The sequence below is a fragment of the Sinocyclocheilus grahami genome, unplaced genomic scaffold (assembly GCF_001515645.1).
Source record: "Sinocyclocheilus grahami isolate Dianchi unplaced genomic scaffold, SAMN03320097.WGS_v1.1 scaffold205.1, whole genome shotgun sequence".
Taxonomy (NCBI): Eukaryota; Metazoa; Chordata; class Actinopteri; order Cypriniformes; family Cyprinidae; genus Sinocyclocheilus; species Sinocyclocheilus grahami.
In genome coordinates this window covers 316,745-334,716 of record NW_015505384.1, presented here as the reverse complement: position 1 = coordinate 334,716, position 17,972 = coordinate 316,745, and the positions used below count along the sequence as shown (strand labels likewise).

At 41.4% G+C, this 17,972-nt stretch overlaps 2 protein-coding genes across 8 annotated transcripts; both read left to right on the top strand.

Moving 5' to 3' along the window:
* Window positions 1-408: 408 nt before the first annotated feature.
* Window positions 409-7,770, top strand: LOC107595591 (zinc finger and BTB domain-containing protein 12-like). 4 transcript variants are annotated; one of them, XM_016286040.1, is made up of 5 exons: window positions 409-542; window positions 1,237-1,458; window positions 2,647-2,841; window positions 5,338-5,529; window positions 5,917-7,770. In XM_016286040.1, the coding sequence occupies exons 2-5, from the start codon at window positions 1,249-1,251 to the stop codon at window positions 6,925-6,927; spliced, it is 1,608 nt and encodes a 535-aa protein (XP_016141526.1). In that variant the 5' UTR covers window positions 409-542; window positions 1,237-1,248; the 3' UTR covers window positions 6,928-7,770. The 4 variants fall into 4 exon arrangements, with proteins under 4 accessions (XP_016141526.1, XP_016141527.1, XP_016141525.1 ...); XM_016286041.1 differs by lacking the exon at window positions 409-542 and adding an exon at window positions 551-808 and having other exon boundaries at window positions 2,650-2,841; XM_016286039.1 differs by lacking the exon at window positions 409-542 and adding an exon at window positions 551-808.
* A 2,323-nt stretch (window positions 7,771-10,093) lies between these two features.
* On the top strand, window positions 10,094-16,881 carry LOC107595620 (zinc finger and BTB domain-containing protein 6-like). Of its 4 annotated transcripts, none has more exons than XM_016286087.1 (4): window positions 10,094-10,220; window positions 12,158-12,379; window positions 13,155-13,427; window positions 15,667-16,881. In XM_016286087.1, the coding sequence occupies exons 2-4, from the start codon at window positions 12,170-12,172 to the stop codon at window positions 16,675-16,677; spliced, it is 1,494 nt and encodes a 497-aa protein (XP_016141573.1). In that variant the 5' UTR covers window positions 10,094-10,220; window positions 12,158-12,169; the 3' UTR covers window positions 16,678-16,881. The 4 variants fall into 4 exon arrangements, with proteins under 4 accessions (XP_016141573.1, XP_016141574.1, XP_016141575.1 ...); XM_016286088.1 differs by having other exon boundaries at window positions 10,094-10,486; window positions 13,158-13,427; XM_016286089.1 differs by having other exon boundaries at window positions 10,094-10,486; window positions 13,155-13,415.
* The last annotated feature ends 1,091 nt before the right edge of the window (window positions 16,882-17,972 follow it).

Sequence of the window (17,972 nt, the reverse complement as noted above, 5' to 3'; positions counted from 1 at the left end):
GCGCATAAACCAGCAAAGGACCAGCGCATAAACCAGCAAAGGACCAGCGCATAAACCAGCAAAGGACCAGCGCATAAACCAGCAAAGGACCAGCGCATAAACCAGCAAAGGACCAGCGCATAAACCAGCAAAGGACCAGCGCATAAACCAGCAAAGGACCAGCGCATAAACCAGCAAAGGACCAGCGCATAAACCAGCAAAGGACCAGCGCATAAACCAGCAAAGGACCAGCGCATAAACCAGCAAAGGACCAGCGCATAAACCAGCAAAGGACCAGCGCATAAACCAGCAAAGGACCAGTTTAAACCAGCAAAGGACCAGCATAAACCAGCAACGGACCAGCATAAACCAGCAAAAGGACCAGCTTAAACCAGCATCCCAGCGTCAAAACATAGCTAAGCAGCATATGCTGGTTTTTTCAACAGGGTTGTAGAGTAAACAAACAAACAAACAAACGACTGCTTCAACAATATGCTGTCGCTTATTGTTATCCAGACGGGGCTTTTATTCTGAAAATCATCTTTCGTATTCAATATTTCCTGGTAAGTTTTCTTCCTTTCATTCTGCGAATCTGAGCTGTAATTGTTTTGAAACACACGGAGCACAACAGAAAGCATATGTTAGGAAAGACCGAGATCCGACACATAAAGACCGCAGATTTCTGTCCACGAGATCCGCGCGAGTGTTGTAGTCTGGGCTTTCTCTCGTCCCGTGATGTGGATGAGCTGCATTGATCTCTAGACATCATACATCTGATATAAGTTCCTCTGTTCTAGGATTATTGATTTCTCCTCACTAAATCACTCCAGTAAGTTCATGTTGTTTATCAGTGAAGTGAAGTGTTAGTATTGTATTGAGGGCAGTGTGTTAAACAGTCTGTCTGAAACAAAAGATGCTACAGTGCCAGCTACTTTAGCTTAACACTGATACAAACATGCCAGTGATCATGCAGAACTCATATGATGGACAATTGTGCCTCTGATTTCTTCTAAATGTGAATGCATGGCGTTATGAGAATATTCATGGACATAATTGTTGTTTTGTATGTTAATTAGTGAATTTCCTCCAGTGTCAATAAATAGATAAAAATAACAGAAATATTCAGAAAGCTTTTTACTGTTTGAAAAAAAATCCTTTATATTATTAAGTTACAAACATCATTATGATTTTAAGCGTAAATATCTGTTGTTTGTATTAATGTAGTATTGCTACAAACTGGTGTTTCTTTCGTTTTAGGTGTAGTAAAGCATGGATGTGGATGTGGTGAGTTTCCGTTTGCCTGGGCATGGAGACACGGCCCTGAGTAACATCAACTACCTGCGGACGCAGCAGCACTTCTGTGATGTGACCATCGTGGCGGGAGGCAGGCGCATGTTCAGGGGTCACAAGGTCGTGCTGGCTGCTTGCTCTGCGTTTCTCAGGGACCAGTTTCTCCTGAACCCCTCATCAGAGCTACAGGTGAGGGGCTTGTCATGCAATCAGAATTCAGTTAAATACATAAGTTACAGCATCATCAGAAGCAAACATATTTTATCTTCCGCGTTGTTAGTGTTACTTTGGTCTGCCTTTTTTGTTTAGTGGATGAAATCTAATAAAATAGTGTCACAAACACCCTGAAAATATAACATTAATTTTCCCATTTGTTATTATTTGTGTCAGTGACTTCAGATTACCCCCTTCTAAAATCATGTAAAAAAAAAAAAAAAACTTTAGTTGACCATAATGAACTGCACTGTGTAAAGGACCTTATGCATAAATGGAGAAAGTAAGACCAGCTTATTTGTAGTTGTGCATTCCAAGCAAGTCTGGAATTCCATTCTTTCCCTCCACCGGTCCATCCAAGGACACTCATTTATGAACGTAAAATGTCAAGATAGACCTTTGTTTGTTCACCTATTTTCGGTGTAATAGCCGCATTTATAGACTTCTGGGGTTATTCTAAAGCTAAAATGGTATGTGTGTGTTTTGGATTTGGCTTAAAGATGGGTCATTGTGAAGCTAAAATGTGTGTGCGTGTATATAATGACATAGTTTATGAAGACACTTTGTGTCCTTGTAAACCAAATGGCTTAAAATTTAATTTTTTTTTTTTATGCCAGAAGTTTGCTGTAAGGGTTATGTTTTGCAGTGGGGTTAGGGGATAGAAAATACATCATTAGCTTAGTCAGTATAAAAACCATTACCTATGGAGAGTCCCCCTAAACCACACACACACACACACACACATATATATATATATATATATATATATGTGTGTGTGTGTATGGATTTGACTTGAAGGTGCTATCAAACATTATTTTATAAAAAAAAAAAAGCAATGTTGACTCAATCAGTAGCGTGAGTTTGGGCCAGGGGAGTGTTCAGGAAACCTGTTTGAAATCAATCATTATTTATGCAATTCCATAATATGGTAATGATGCAAAATTTCAAGTCTGCATAAATTGAAAATTGATGCATGTTATTGACCTTATTGTGAATTGATAGAACCAAGTCCCCACCCTACAATTTTCTTTTTTCTTTAATAATCAGTTCCGCTTTGATTTACATCACAACACCAGATCTGTTGCTACTTCCGTTTCACTGCAACATTAAAAATGTGAAAATCATTTGCTGTTTTGGTTGTCAACAAATGCTCTCTCTATCCAGCAGGTGTCGATGTTGTACAGCTCAGCGGTGGTGTGTGAACTCCTCCAGTCCTGTTACACGGGTATGCTGCAGTTCAGTGCCAAAGAGATTGTGAACTACCTGACTGCAGCCAGCTACCTGCAGATGGAGCATGTGGTGGAGAAATGCAGAGGAGCCCTGAGCCAGTACATGCAGCCCCGCAGTCGCAGCCCCATTGTGAGCATCTCAACCTCAAACACTGGTCACCATTGCAGACCTTGTTTCTTCTTAATGAAACCCCTCACCTAGACATAAAATTCTTCATAGAAGGAGACGTTTTGCAGGATGCTCTTTTTTGTACATTCACATAGCAGACACTTTTATTCAAAGAGACTTATGCCCGGTTCAGACTACACAGTATTTTTGTCGGTCACTGTGTCAGATTTCACGATTTTGACTCCTAAAATCTTGTCGTGTCGTGGACAAGAAACATGTCAGACTACACGTTGCTTCCCGACCATTCATCCGTCTTTAACGTGATGTCATCGAGAAGGCGGAACTAGCGAAAACAAGAGTGTAAACATTGCTGAAGCGCTTCCGCTATAGTTCGCCAGCATTTTTCTTTCTTTGTTCTCTCGTGGTAGTCCCTCGATGACACATCATACAGGCAGGAGTACTGTTGCCACAGCTCCAACGAACCTTTCCTCCATCTCATAATTCCATCTAGCAGCACCATCTCTCTTTCGTTTTGTCATGTTTGAAACCTGTGTATGAAAGAGCTTCTGTGCTGCTATTGGTCAACGCCACCAATGTGACAGAACTCGGCGTGGACGACGGAAAAAAAATTAAACATGCTAGTCTTTCTGTCGTGAAGCATCGCAGACGCAGAATCGGTTGTTGTCCACTATGACACACTACACGTGCTGAAACGATGGAATCTTGCGTCCCGACGCCCATTGTCGTTTACGAATCCCCACGACACCCTACGTCAAGCAAATCGGGCTAAAATTGTGTAGTCTGAACCGGGCATTAGAGGAACATAAATCATCACAGAACCATCAATATTCATACAGTATACTCTGGCAGGTTTATTAGAAAAGTAGATCCAGAAACAAGCTAGAGCAGAGGATAAATGCAGAAAAAAAGAAGAGTAGTTTCTGTGAGTGCATTGGTTGAAGGTTGTGAAATATTTGTGGGAGCGACGTGTCTTCAGCTGCTTCTTGAAAGTTGTGATAGTCTCATCCAGGGGTGGCCAGCTTCGGTCCTGGAGAGCCACAGTCCTGCATTGTTTTGCTCCAAACTTGATTAAAAACTCTTTTGACTGGACCGCAGTCCAAAAAAATGTTATGCCCTTCCATCGCTAACTTTCGGATGTACGTCATAATGATGGCCGCTCATTATGATGGCCACTTGAAACACTGCTTCATGAATGCTTAGAAACCTTTGTGAATCATTTGTTTGGAAAGCGCATATCAAACTGCCAAATTCATGTGATTTCAGTAAACAAGGCTTCGTTCATTGAGGGGTTCACTGAGATCGTCTATGGTTTTTACCTAATCTAAAATCAGTTTTATCAAGTTGTTGACATTTGTGTAATTAAAGGATGAGTAGTAGTTAATAGTCTCTTACTGGCCTTTAAAAAAAAAAAACACACTACAAATGATTAATAATTTAAAAAACCAACAAACATATACAGACACTTCATATTTAATGCTATTTTATTATTTTAATTGCATTTAATATTATACTTTCAAGAAAGCATTTGCATTGGGTTTGTAAAAGCTGTTTGTTTGGGGGTTTTTTTAGTTTTTGTTGCATTTACACAGTTTTGACCAGCAGGCGTAACTAGTGTTTGGAGTGCTTCGAAACAGTGAATCATTTTGCGAAGCAGTTGGTTCAAAACTTCGAAAAGGTTCATTTCTCCCATCACTAGTATGTCATTTATTACATTGCACAAGTGAGTGTATGGAAGAATATTCAGGACTTTCAAGTTCAAGTCTGCTTTATTGTCAATTCTTCCACATGTACAGCACATACAGAGAATTTAAATTGCGTTACTCTCAGACCCTTGGTGCATACAGATAACACTAACAGTAGAACATAAAATACAGATAGATACAGATTAAATATAAAATACAAATAAGGGCGTTAAGGACTTTTTTCAAAAGCAATTGCAAATTGTATTTACAATTGCGTTTTCCACATATGGGCGCATAAATTGTGACATAATCCAAATGCAATTGCAAATCTCGCATTACCGGGCATTAGGACCCGGGGGAGGCTGCAGATGCAGCGATATTACTGTTTACTCTATCATACACTGTACGTGCATTCTCAGATTAAATGCAGCGATCCAAAACCGTGAATCCAATCACCATTCAGGCAAAACTTTGCTTCAAGAATGAGCCACAATGCTGATGTGATCTAATCGCTAGCACACCCTGAGCACATGTGAATTAATGTATTCCTCTTATAGGCAAGACATTTTGGCATAATTTTTCATATCTGGCCGATGTCGATAGTTACATTTAAAGCCATTATCGGCCGATTCCGATATTGGTCCGATAATATCGTGCATCCCTAAAAAAATTTACTTAACGAGCATAAATGACAATATTTATTTTTGGATGAACTGTGCATATAAAGAAATATAATGCAAATAAAAGAGTTTAACCATACAATTCTTACTTGCATTATGTTTGTCTTTCTCTGTTTCTCCCATTAATTATTCAGACTGTGAAATCGGAAGACCCTCAGTCTATGCCAGTGATTGTCAGTGGAAGTACCCATTCATTGGGATCCATTTCATCCCTTTCTGATACGGCATCACTGCATCCTCACAATTCAGGAAAGGAGCTCCAGGCTGCCGATGCCGAACTCTCCAACATCCCACACAAAGATGACAGTGATTTGACCATGCACTGTGTAAATATTTGTTGGTTTTGCTTTGTATGCTAATACTAATGATTATTAGCATTCAAACCCTCGAGTGGTTTTTGCAACTGAAGTTTATAAAGAGACACTATTAAAACATCTCATATTGCTAGCATACTTGCAGGTTTTGAGACGAGGAAGAAGGATCTGGAAATTTAAATAATGATCTTCTGGAAAAGTAATGGCTAAATAAAACTCATTAAAATTATTGCGATGTTCCTTAATCTCACATCGCCAGCAAAATCATCAAACATGGTGGCTACATTATTTCTGTCAGTTTGACCGTCCCAAATCAAAGAGTGTCATATCAGCACTTATTTTGGTAGTTTGCTCACTTGTGTTTTAACAAGTTCAACTAATTTGTTTTCACCATTACAGGTTAAAGGATCAGATGCATCTGGACACTTCGAGGGAGAGGACGACGGGCCTGAGAGTGACATCTTTCAGGTGCAGATACACGATGAACATCAAGACGCCGAGAAGACCTCTGGTGCTGAGGAGGAAGACAGAGAAGCTGCTGTCATGTTAGACGACCACGAACCGCTGGACGCAGGTATAGAGGAGCCCAATATGGAGGGGCGAGCTAAAGGCAACGGCCTCAGAGGGGCAGGCCGCATGTGGAGACGACGGCACGGAGAGCACAGGGGAGGCAGAGGAAGAGGCTTAAAACACAGGAAGCAATACACTTTGAAGGATCGCAAGCTCTTGGGTAACTATCAGGAGGCTTGGCGGTTTCCGACCCCTGATGAGATAATGGGCAATTTTGGAGCAGACTTTGGGGCTGATTACCTGTCCAATCAGCATCTCGCAGACGGTACCGTCCGCATTGAGTACAGGCCTGGAGAAGAGATCGGCTCTGATGGAGGTCCTGCACACTTCGGTGTGGAAGCTTCCAGCAGGGAAGAGAGAATAGGAGTTGGGACACATACAAATGAACACGGAGCTGCTGATGAGTCCGTGGCAGTGGTGGGATCCACGTCCTGTGTAACGGGACCAGTGGTGTGTGAGCAGTGTGGACTAGCATTTTCCTCAACGCAGGACTTAGCCATGCATTCCCTGTCAACTCACCGACTGTACGTGTGTCCATGCTGCGGGAAGCACTTCAGCCACTCCAGTAACCTCAACCGCCACATGATCGTCCACCGTGGAGTTTCCAAGCTCCACTGTTGCCCCCTGTGCCACAAGACCTTCACTCAGAAGTCAACACTGTGCGACCACATGAACCTGCACAGTGGGGAGCGGCCGCATGTGTGCGCATACTGCCACGTCAGCTTTGCCCATAAGCCTGCTCTGCGCCGGCACCTGAAAGAGCAACATGGAAGGACAACGGCCCAAAACTATCTGGAAATGCAGCGAAACAATGAGGGTGGTGTTGGGGAAGGGGTTTAGATCAGATTTAAATAGTTACTGTGTTAATCAGAATTAACCCTATTTTCTTTCTTAATACACATTTCTAGGCTTATTGTGCACAATTTATAAGTGCACATTAGGTGAAAATGTATGTCTTTGTAATCAGTATGTAATAACTGTATTGTTGTCAATGTGCAGGCCGAACACTGCCAAAGCATTTGAGCCTGGAGAGACTGAATTAATTTATACTCACTCATAGCAACAGTTCACCCAATATTGAAAATTCTATTATTTACTCACCCTCATGTCATTTCAAACCTCTGACTTTTTTCTGAGAAACACAAAATAAGACATTTTGTCTGAATAGGTGATAAGCGCTTTTCCACCATCGGGCCGAACCATTCTTGTTGCTTAACCATTCCATTTCATGCTGATCTGGCCCAGCCGGTATGGATATGGCTTCATTTACCACTGTGGGGCTGACAACAGAGCTGGTAATACAAATGTGTCAGTCATTGTCTTGGTACTAAGATGAGATAGGTAGCGACCGTGTTATGGAGGATGAACAGATATTTCCTTTTACTTCACTCAAATAGTGTGCTTGGCCAGCTAGCTACAGAGAGAAACTAGCAGCCAGAATCAGACAACAAACAAGTGACCCATCCTGAGTGGCGACGTAACTACACTCATTCTACCAACACGGTTCAGCTCAAGTGGAAATCTAACTAACCATTCCTTACTGTTCTTAGAACCATTCAACCCGACAGTGGAAAAGCGGTTAATGATGTTGTATAAACCCAGGTGTGCCTCACACCTCCTGAAAAGTGAAGCTGCGGGCTCTTTGATCGCCCCCCTGGTGGCTGGCTGCAGTACAGGTCATAAACCCCGCCCTCTCCATGTAAACGAATGGTACTTGAGTCAATATAAAAAATAAATTACACTTCCAATACAATTTTCTGAAAGACGGTTTTGGTCATTTAAGGTAGTTAACACGCTGATATATGTTCAAATGTTCGTTTTTTGTGATAAGTTTGATTTTAGCTAGCAATTTGATGCTATAAAAACATGTCATTATGGTTGATTAGGTCTGCGGGACTTTAATACCGCGGCTCCACCTCACAACACTACTGCACAGACTCTGGGTGTTTCTCAAACGGAAGGCTGCATCCTCCGAAGGATGCATATCTTGGCTGCCATGTCATCAAATGTCGCTTAAAGGGATACTCCACTCCAAAATGAAAATTTTGTTATTAATCACTTACTCCCATGTCGTTCCAAACTCGTAAAAGCGTCATTCATCTTCGAAACACAATTTAAGATATTTTGGATGACAACCGGGAGGCTTGTGACTGTACGCTATTCTGTGTCAGCCGCGACACAAGGGTAAGTTTTCAACGTGTATTTACGCTTTGATTTGAACGAAAACAGCGCATCCAAATCAAAGCGTAAATACACGTAGAAAACATATCCTTGTGTCGCGGCTGACACAGAATAGCGTACGCTGCTTGCGTTCAGTGGATATTCTCCAAAATGGTGCTACGGTCAAAGCGGAGAGAGACCGAGGAGACGAATTGTTGAATAAAGTCATTATTTTTGTTTTCTTCGCGTACAAAAAGTATTCTCGTCGCTTCATAAAATTCCGATTGAACCACTGATGGCAGATGGACTATTCTGATGATGCTTTTCATTCTTTTCTGGACCTTGACAGTGTTATTTAACTTGGCAGTCAATGGGAAAGTCACAAGCCTCCCGGTTTTCATCCAAAATATCTTAAATTGTGTTCCGAAGACAAACGAAGCTTTGACGGGTTTGGAATGACATGGGGGTAAGTGATTAATGACTAAATTTACATTTTGGGGTGGAGTATCCCTTTAAGGCCATCTAAATCAGAATGATCCTTGGAAGGCAGCCTTCGTTTCGCGTCCTTCATTCAGCTGAATTTGAAGGATGCATGGTATCCTCCGCGACCTTCAATCACCCACAATCCTTTGTACCCATTCCATTTCATGAAAATAAACTGATGAAAAATGATTCAGAAATAATGTTTACGGACATGAAAACATAGATGTTATTTTTTGTTTTGCTGTAAATTACTCACTAAACGCTAAACTGCCAATAATGTAAGCCACCGGGAGACTGTAGACAGCTGTGATTTACTGTATTGCATAAATAGAAAGCCAAATAATATAATGATTTGTAATGCAATGTATTTTTCCAAAACTATTTTATTCAAAACTGTTTTATTTGTATTTTCGTGACGATGAGGGCGAGAACTTGTGTGACGTAGCCACGTGCACTTACTAGACTGTCTCATTCTAGCGTTTAATGCCGAGGAGGACTGAACTAGGAAGGATGCAGTCTTCCGTTTGAGAAACACCTTACCTGATTCCAATCAGTACTTGACTCTGAATGGTCAACCACAGCATTTAGAAGTCAGTTTCCTAATTCCTATGGAAATTTTGTAAATCAGAGTGCTCATCTCTGTAACTGAATAACGGTGTCTTAATAGCCAATCACATTACAGCCTTGACATAATTGAATTTCAGTCAGAATTGTGCGACACTCAATCGCCGTTTACGGATACCTTAATGAGAAATGCCGTAAACTGTATCTCACCTGTCGCAAAAAGTCAGTGACTTTTCCGCTAAGTTAAGAGACTTTACTGTCCTCACCTCGGCGCTTAAGACTCCAGGGTTACCTGATTCCAATCAGTACTTGACTCTGAATGGTCAACCACAGCATTTAGAAGTCAGTTTCCTAATTCCTATGGAAATTTTGTAAATCAGAGTGCTCATCTCTGTAACGGAATAACGGTGTCTTAATAGCCAATCACATTACAGCCTTGACATAATTGAATTTCAGTCAGAATTGTGCGACACTCAATCGCCGTTTACGGATACCTTAATGAGAAATGCCGTAAACTGTATCCCACCTGTCGCAAAAAGTCAGTGACTTTTCCGCTTACTTTTTTATGGAGTAACGCAATATTGTAATGCATTACTTTTAAAAGTAACTTTCCCGAACACTGCTGATAACACATGCAACTTTCACGCGCATCTGACGGACAGAACTGCGTACTTGTATTTCAGTGTTGCTGATGATGTTAGGGTTATTTGAGCAAATAGTTTGCTCTGTAAATTCTGTTCAACAGCATTAAGTTTAAGAGGGTAGTCTAAACTTTATTACTCGCCCATTCAAAATTTAACATTTCCCACGACCCCCCCTTCCACCGACCCCGGGGGTCCCGAAACCCAGGTGAAGAGCCGCTGGCTTATTGTTATCCAGACGGGGCTTTTATTCTGAAAATCATCTTTCGTATTCAATATTTCCTGGTAAGTTTTCTTCCTTTCATTCTGCGAATCTGAGCTGTAATTGTTTTGAAACACACGGAGCACAACAGAAAGCATATGTTAGGAAAGACCGAGATCCGACACATAAAGACCGCAGATTTCTGTCCACGAGATCCGCGCGAGTGTTGTAGTCTGGGCTTTCTCTCGTCCCGTGATGTGGATGAGCTGCATTGATCTCTAGACATCATACATCTGATATAAGTTCCTCTGTTCTAGGATTATTGATTTCTCCTCACTAAATCACTCCAGTAAGTTCATGTTGTTTATCAGTGAAGTGAAGTGTTAGTATTGTATTGAGGGCAGTGTGTTAAACAGTCTGTCTGAAACAAAAGATGCTACAGTGCCAGCTACTTTAGCTTAACACTGATACAAACAATAACACTTGAGCACACATAATTCATTCAATGGAGAATTGTGTTGCTGCTTTATTCTAAATATGAACATAAAGTCAGACGTTTACACACCTTTCAGAAGCTGCAATAGGTTAATAACAAAAATAATAAGAGGATCGTGAAAAATCATAAAAATTGTTTTTTTTAGTACTTCCCTGAGCAATGTGTTTCAATTAACAGACAGTGTTGGGGGTAAAACGTTACAAGTAACGCGAGTTACGTAATCAGATTACTTTTTTCAAGTAACTAGTAAAGTAACGCATTACTTTTTTAATTTACAAAAAAATTACTTTTTCAAATAAGTAACGCAAGTTACTTTTTTTTCTTCCAATGTATTGATTGTCAGCTCTCCTGTCCCCATGTTGAGAGAAATCAGATGTTACTGTAGTTCTAAAATAAATATGAATATGCATTAATTCATCTCACTCACAGATTCAGTATTCCTCAAAATGAATAAGAATAATGCAACTCAGAATATAACGCATACCTGCAATAATTAAATGTTAAACAACACAAATATGCTTTATGTATTTAATCCCATTCTATTAAACAATGTCTTTGCTTCTGACTTTCGATGATCCAGTTCAACCGTACTAATAAGCACAAATTACTCTAGACAAACATTTGTGTGTCTTTGTTTATTGCTGAAGTGTGTTGAATGTCTTCTTCTGCATTCTACTGTACGGACGTACATTTACTTTCCCTTCAGCCTGAGGCGCATTCATTTCACTTTTGGTGTGAAAAGGCTTTTATATTTGCCAACAATATAACTTTTTTATTTTAAAAACAAACAAGCAAGCCCTGTCCAGATTTAAAAAGTAACGTAACGCATTACTTTCCATAAAAAGTAACGAAGTAACGTAATTAGTTACTTTTTTATGGAGTAACGCAATATTGCGTTACTTTTAAAAGCAACTTTCCCCAACACTGTTAACAGATGTTATATATCCACAAGACAAAATAATTAATAACTCAATATATTTATAACCAAACAAATTTTACGCTTAATTCTTAATACTGTGTGTTGTTTCTGTTCCACAGCTGTTTTTATATTTTGTGATAGTTGTTCATGAGTCCCTTGTTTGTCCTGGGCTGTGTTTCTCAAAAGCATAGGAAGCTAAAGTTGAACGTAGAGACCATCGGTGGCTTACGATGCTTTTGGGAAACACAGCCCTAAGCAGTAAACAAACAGCCCACTGTTCTTCCATGTCTTGCATAGTGTTTGGTTTTCCAGCATCTTCTGCACATTCAAGCTCTTTCCAACAGTGACTGTATGGTTTTGAGATCCAAAGCTGCAAACATTGATGTCTTTGATGCTCAAGAAGGCAACACATTACAATAAGAGCTAGGGGTGTGTAAACCCCCTTCATTTAGCATGAAGTATCATTGTAATAGTAACTGTGATCATTTTGAAGTGTAGGTATTTGTTTTGTGGGCATTCAGATGAAATATTCCAAATAGTAAAAATAAGTTTTTTGTGTGTTTGTTTGTTTGTTTTTATTTTTTGTCTTTTTTCTTTCATTTTAGGTGTAGTAAAGCATGGATGTGGATGTGGTGAGTTTCCGTTTGCCTGGGCATGGAGACACGGCCCTGAGTAACATCAACTACCTGCGGACGCAGCAGCACTTCTGTGATGTGACCATCGTGGCGGGAGGCAGGCGCATGTTCAGGGGTCACAAGGTCGTGCTGGCTGCTTGCTCTGTGTTTCTCAGGGACCAGTTTCTCATGAACCCCTCATCAGAGCTACAGGTAAAGCCATTTGTTGCCAGGTTCTTGTGAAATATTCTGTGTGATTTTGTTCCGTCTTATTTTTTATGCATAAGGTGACAAATCTGGACAGCCTGAATAAATAATAATGATGTGTCTTTGCTGCACATCAATTTTTGTGGCATCAATTTCATATTTATCTATCTCTTAAAATCATGCAAAAATGTTTGTATACATTTTAATTGAATTATTACGTGACCGTATTGTCTCTTCTTTGTTTAATAGCTGCTTCATGTATTGATTTTTTGGAATAACTTAAATGTTTTTAGATATGGCTTGCTTTTTATTTAAACTAGAAAATGTTAAATAATTTTAAATACAATTTTAGTAATCGTTCTATTTCTATGAGAATATGGAAGTCCACACCACAGCTGTATTGATAACAACTCAGAAATGTATTGTTGCAATCACTTTCAGAGTGATTTTTTCTTCTAGCTGATGAACAATAAAAACATTGACAGCCAATTAAATTCCATCCAACTTTAAAGAGCTTGAGCATATAAAGTGGCAGACAACATAAGTGCAGCATGTAATCATAATGTACAGAATGTTGTTGTGTGTTGGTGTGGATGCACATATAGTTAACATTATAGTTATCGTTCTTGGTGCTCATGGACCTTTGGTGTTTGTTAATTGAATTTATGCAATTCTGTTTGGTGTTGCTTTAAAATCAGAGTGTACTTTTGTTAGCAGTAAATAATTTTTTACATTAATGGTGGTTGTTTTGATTCGGTCAACAAATGCTCTCTCTATCCAGCAGGTGTCGATGTTGTACAGCTCAGCGGTGGTGTGTGAACTCCTCCAGTCCTGTTACACGGGTATGCTGCAGTTCAGTGCCAAAGAGATTGTGAACTACCTGACTGCAGCCAGCTACCTGCAGATGGAGCATGTGGTGGAGAAATGCAGAGGAGCCCTGAGCCAGTACATGCAGCCGCAGAGTTGCAGCCCAGTTGTGAATGTCTCAACCTCAAACAAGGCTATTCAGACTGTGAAGTCAAAAGACTATCCGTCTATGCCGGTGATTGTCAGTGTAAGTACCCATTCATTGGGCTTTATTTGGATTCTTATACTGCATCACTGCATCCTCACAATTCAGGAAAGGAGCTCCAGGCTTCTGATGCCGAACTCTCCAACATCCCTCACAAAGATGACAGTTATTTGACTATACACCGTGTAAATATTTGTTAGATTTGCTTCAGATACTAATAATGCTCAAAGAGACAATGATAATAGATTATATCTAACATCTTAACGTCTTAATCTGGGAGGAACATAGAGAGTTCACAATGGCAGTCCTATCACTGGAGTTCACCAAATGTATATATTGATGGTTGTATTAGTCATACTCGCTGATGATTACACGAATATGACACATTATCCATGATTACGTCCCAGAAAAATGCAGTGCAATGTTTTCTGTAAACATTTTTGAGTAATCATTGAATTCTTGATCACTGAATTCTCACCAAACTCTCCAAATTGCTGTGTTTGCTTTGACGTTTAAAGGGGTCATATGATGCGATTAAAATTTTTCCTTTCTCTTTGAAGTGATACAAGCTCTTGGTGCATAAAGAAGATCTGTAAAGTTGCAAAGACTAAAGTCTCAAATCCAAAGAGATATTCTTTATAAAAGTTAAGAGTCAGCCGCACCTACCTAAAACGGCTCGTTCTAACACGCCCCCACATATCTACATCACGATGTGGGAAGATTTGCATTACGCCGCCCAAATGTTCACGGAAAGAAAGAAGGCGTAACTTTTATTCTCGCTGTAGTATTGTTGTTGCCACCACCGCCATGTCGTGAAGACGCTGTGTGTTTCGTTGTGAAAGCGAAACTACTTTGTTTGGTCTTCCAAAAGAGGATGACATCCCCTTCGTCATGACTGGAGCTGATCCGTGCTGGTCACTGAGGAAATACATCAACTTCACGCTGTCGATCGCCAGATCGGCTTTCACCGTGGACGAAGCGGAGTCCAGCCCAGAGTCGTCCCATGTGGTTGGCACAAGCCCGCTGGACGCTCCTTTGTCGAATCCACCGGCTGTGCCGTTCTCAAGCCCGCCCGCCACCGCTCACTCAAGCCGGCCTCCGCATACATTAGGCCGCGGCTCACTCTAGGCCTCCGGCCTGCGCTCACTCAAGGCCGCGGTGTGTGACGCTGTTTCGTTGTGAAAGCGAAACTACTTTGTTCGGCCTTCCAAAAGAGGACACGACTAGAAATCAGTGGTTAAGTTGTATTTACAACACTGTTCCAGAACAGTTCAACCCAGGGGTGCCCAAACTCGATCCTGGAGGGCCGATGTCCAGCAGAGTTTAGCTCCAACCTGCCTCAACACACCTGCCTTCAAGTTTCTAGTATGCCTAGTAAGAGCTTGATTAGCTGGTTCAGGTGTGTCTAATTGTGGATGGATCTAAACTCTGCAGGACACTGGCCCTCCAGGACCGAGTTTGGGCACCCCTGGTTTAACCCAAATATTCAGATGTGTCCAGTGCATTTTATGGAGGACTGTTTCCTGATCCTGGTAGAGTAGACTACAATGCCGGCTGTTCTGACTCAAAGACTGTAAGTACGTTTTTTATATTTAAAGAATTTGCCACTGACGATTCAAACGCGAGTTTTTTGAGCAGTGTAGAGTAGGGCTTGTTGTTTGTCATTTCTCCGATCACAAATGCAGACATGGTTTTATGTTTACGCGGCGCGATGCAACGCAACGCGTAAAAAGACAGTATAAATCATTATAATCCGTAATTATGTCCCCACTGGATGCAACAAATGCCTCGTTTATAATGGGTTTTAATGTTTTTGTCTTGTCGCTCCGGCCTGACAGGGCATCATCACAGTGTGGTGAGGGGCGTAACATTTCCGTCACACGCTTGAAGTATTTGGCCAATCACAACGCACTGGATAGCTGGCCAATCAGAGCACACCTGGCTTTTCAGACCGATGAGCTTTGTAAAAATCGATGCGTTTCAGAAAGGCGGGGCATAGAGGAGAAACAATAATGTACAGAATGTGGAAAATAATGTGTTTTTGGAACCTTAATCTGCATAAACACATTTCATTACACCAAATACAATAGTTTCCATTTTCCACCACAGATGATTTGCATTTTACATAAAGACTCATTGCCAACAGTCATGCATCAAATCAACTTCTGATTTCTCTGTTGTAAATCTCTACCAGTTTGAACACCCCAAAGGATCAGATCAGCTCATATTGTGGTAGTTTGCTCAGTTGTAGTTTACTAATTTATGTTTTTTTCCATAACAGGTAAGAGGATCAGATGCATCTGGACACTTCGAGGGAGCGGATGGGCCTGAGAGTGACATCATTCAGGTGCAGATCAACGATGAACATCAAGACCCCGAGAAGACCTCTGGTGTTGAGGAGGAAGACAGAGAAGCTGTTGTCATGTTAGACGACCACGAACCGCTGGACACAGGTATAGAGGAGCCCAATATGGAGGGGCGAGCTAAAGGCAACGGCCTCAGAGGGGCAGGCCGCATGTGGAGACGACGGCACGGAGAGCACAGGGGAGGCAGAGGAAGAGGCTTAAAACACAGGAAGCGATACATATTCAAGGACTGCAAGTTCTTGGGTAACTATCAGGATTATCAGGAGCACCTTCCGACGCCAGATGAGACCATAAGTAGTTTTGGAGCCGATTTCAAGTCCAGTCGGCATTTCACAGATGGTTCTGTCTTAGTTGAGTACAGGCCTGGAGAGGGACAAGGAGAAGAGATCGGCTCTGATGGAGGTCCTGCACACTTCGGTGTGGAAGCTTCCAGTGGGGAAGAGGGAATGGGAGTTGGGACACATACAAATGAGCATGGAACTGCTGACGAGTCCGTGGCAGTGGTTGGATCCACGTCCAGCGTAACGGGACCAGTGGTGTGTGAGCAGTGTGGACTAGCACTTTGCTCAACGCAGGACTTAGCCATGCATTCCCTGGTGTCACATCAACTGTACATGTGTCCATGCTGCGGGAAGCACTTCAGCCACTTTAATATCCTCAACCGCCACATGATCGTCCACCGTGGAGTTTCCAAGCTTCACTGTTGCCCCCTGTGCCACAAGACCTTCACTCAAAAGTCAACACTGTACGACCACATGAATGTGCACAGTGGGGAGCGGCCGTATGTATGTGCATACTGCCATGTCAGCTTTGCCCATAAGTCTGCTCTGCGCCGCCACCTGATGGAGCAACACGGAAAGACCATGCCCCAAAACCACATGGAGATGCAGCGAAACAATGAGGGTGGTGTTAGCCTAGGGTTTTAGATCATATTTAAATAGGTAAAGTGGGTGTTATAATGAAAAGGAAAATTTACCCTATTTTATTTTCTTAATACTCTTTTATATTTTTATTTTGCACAGCCATATAAATGTCTTTGAAATCGATATGTAATAACTATGCATTTGAGCTCTATAGCCTTGAGAGAATGAATGACCTTTTTATTCAGTTATTTATGGATAGTTTGCCCAAAAATGAAAATTCTGTCATGATTTATTTACCCTGTTGTTTCAAACCTGTGACTTTCTCAACTGACTTTCTTCTGTGAAACACAAAATAATATATTTAACTCTTATTGTCCATACAATTAAAATCAATGAGGTCCAAACAATAGTGACTCCACTATTACATATACAGGTAGCTGTTGGGCATTGCTGCATGCTGCGTTTCCGTCAGTGCCTTCGGTCCAGCTGCGGTCTTTCATAGATATTTTGTCCCCCAGGACATCTTTTGGTGGTGGGACAATGGTCAGGAACATCACCTACCCCCGCAGGTGGACACAGGATCCTTTTTATTGTCTCTTACCTTCACATACAGATATTCTTCCTTTACAGTTCAATGACCTTTCTTCCAAAACACAATCATTCTCTCCCCATACTACCTTATTCTTGCTTTTCTCACTCCATTTTTGATCCCTCATTCTTAACCATAGCTAAAAACATCCATTAATCCTTGACGCCCAACCTCCAGAGGGTAAATGGCAGTCAGTCCTCCATCCATTTTCCTTACACTCAGCAGCCAGAGCAGTGTTTATTAACTTCTCCCTCTAATGGGCTGTTTCCGTCCACTCATCCCATGGTATGATAAACTCAAACATGATTAGGTTCCTAGCTGCTTTTTACCAAAACACTATGTCCACCGATAAGGTGGTGGTGGCGGCGGCAGTCTCGGATGGAAATTTTAGCCGCTGGCCAAAGTCGACCACCACTGCCCAGTCATTTTCCAGTTGCTAGGATTGATCTAGGTTCCCTCTGGGCAAGACTTGGCAAAGCCTCCCATTTTCACAAATTCTGTGAACTGCCTTTGTGGGGCAGGGGGGCTTTTGTTTGCCTTTATATGCACCTTAAGGATGTCTGCCAACACATAACCTGATTAAGTCACCATCTACACCAATGCGCCAATGCGATCTTGCTGCCAGTCAGCATGTGCTGACAGTTCTCCTCTGTGCTAAACCACCAAGACACATTACTTGGACTTGATAAGGTGTCATAGGCAGACCTTATTAAAAAACTTAACCTAGCCTAGGGCTCCTATCACATGTCCTCCCAGCTCTGTCAGATGT

Coding starts and splice junctions, on each gene's coding strand:
- LOC107595591 (XM_016286040.1), top strand. CDS start 1,249: ATGGATGTGGATGTGGTGAGTTTCCGTTTGCCTGGGCATGGAGACACG. Junction 1,459..2,646: donor ACCCCTCATCAGAGCTACAG/GTGAGGGGCTTG, acceptor CTCTCTATCCAG/CAGGTGTCGATGTTGTACAG. Junction 2,842..5,337: donor CCCGCAGTCGCAGCCCCATT/GTGAGCATCTCA, acceptor TTAATTATTCAG/ACTGTGAAATCGGAAGACCC.
- LOC107595620 (XM_016286087.1), top strand. CDS start 12,170: ATGGATGTGGATGTGGTGAGTTTCCGTTTGCCTGGGCATGGAGACACG. Junction 12,380..13,154: donor ACCCCTCATCAGAGCTACAG/GTAAAGCCATTT, acceptor CTCTCTATCCAG/CAGGTGTCGATGTTGTACAG. Junction 13,428..15,666: donor CTATGCCGGTGATTGTCAGT/GTAAGTACCCAT, acceptor TTTCCATAACAG/GTAAGAGGATCAGATGCATC.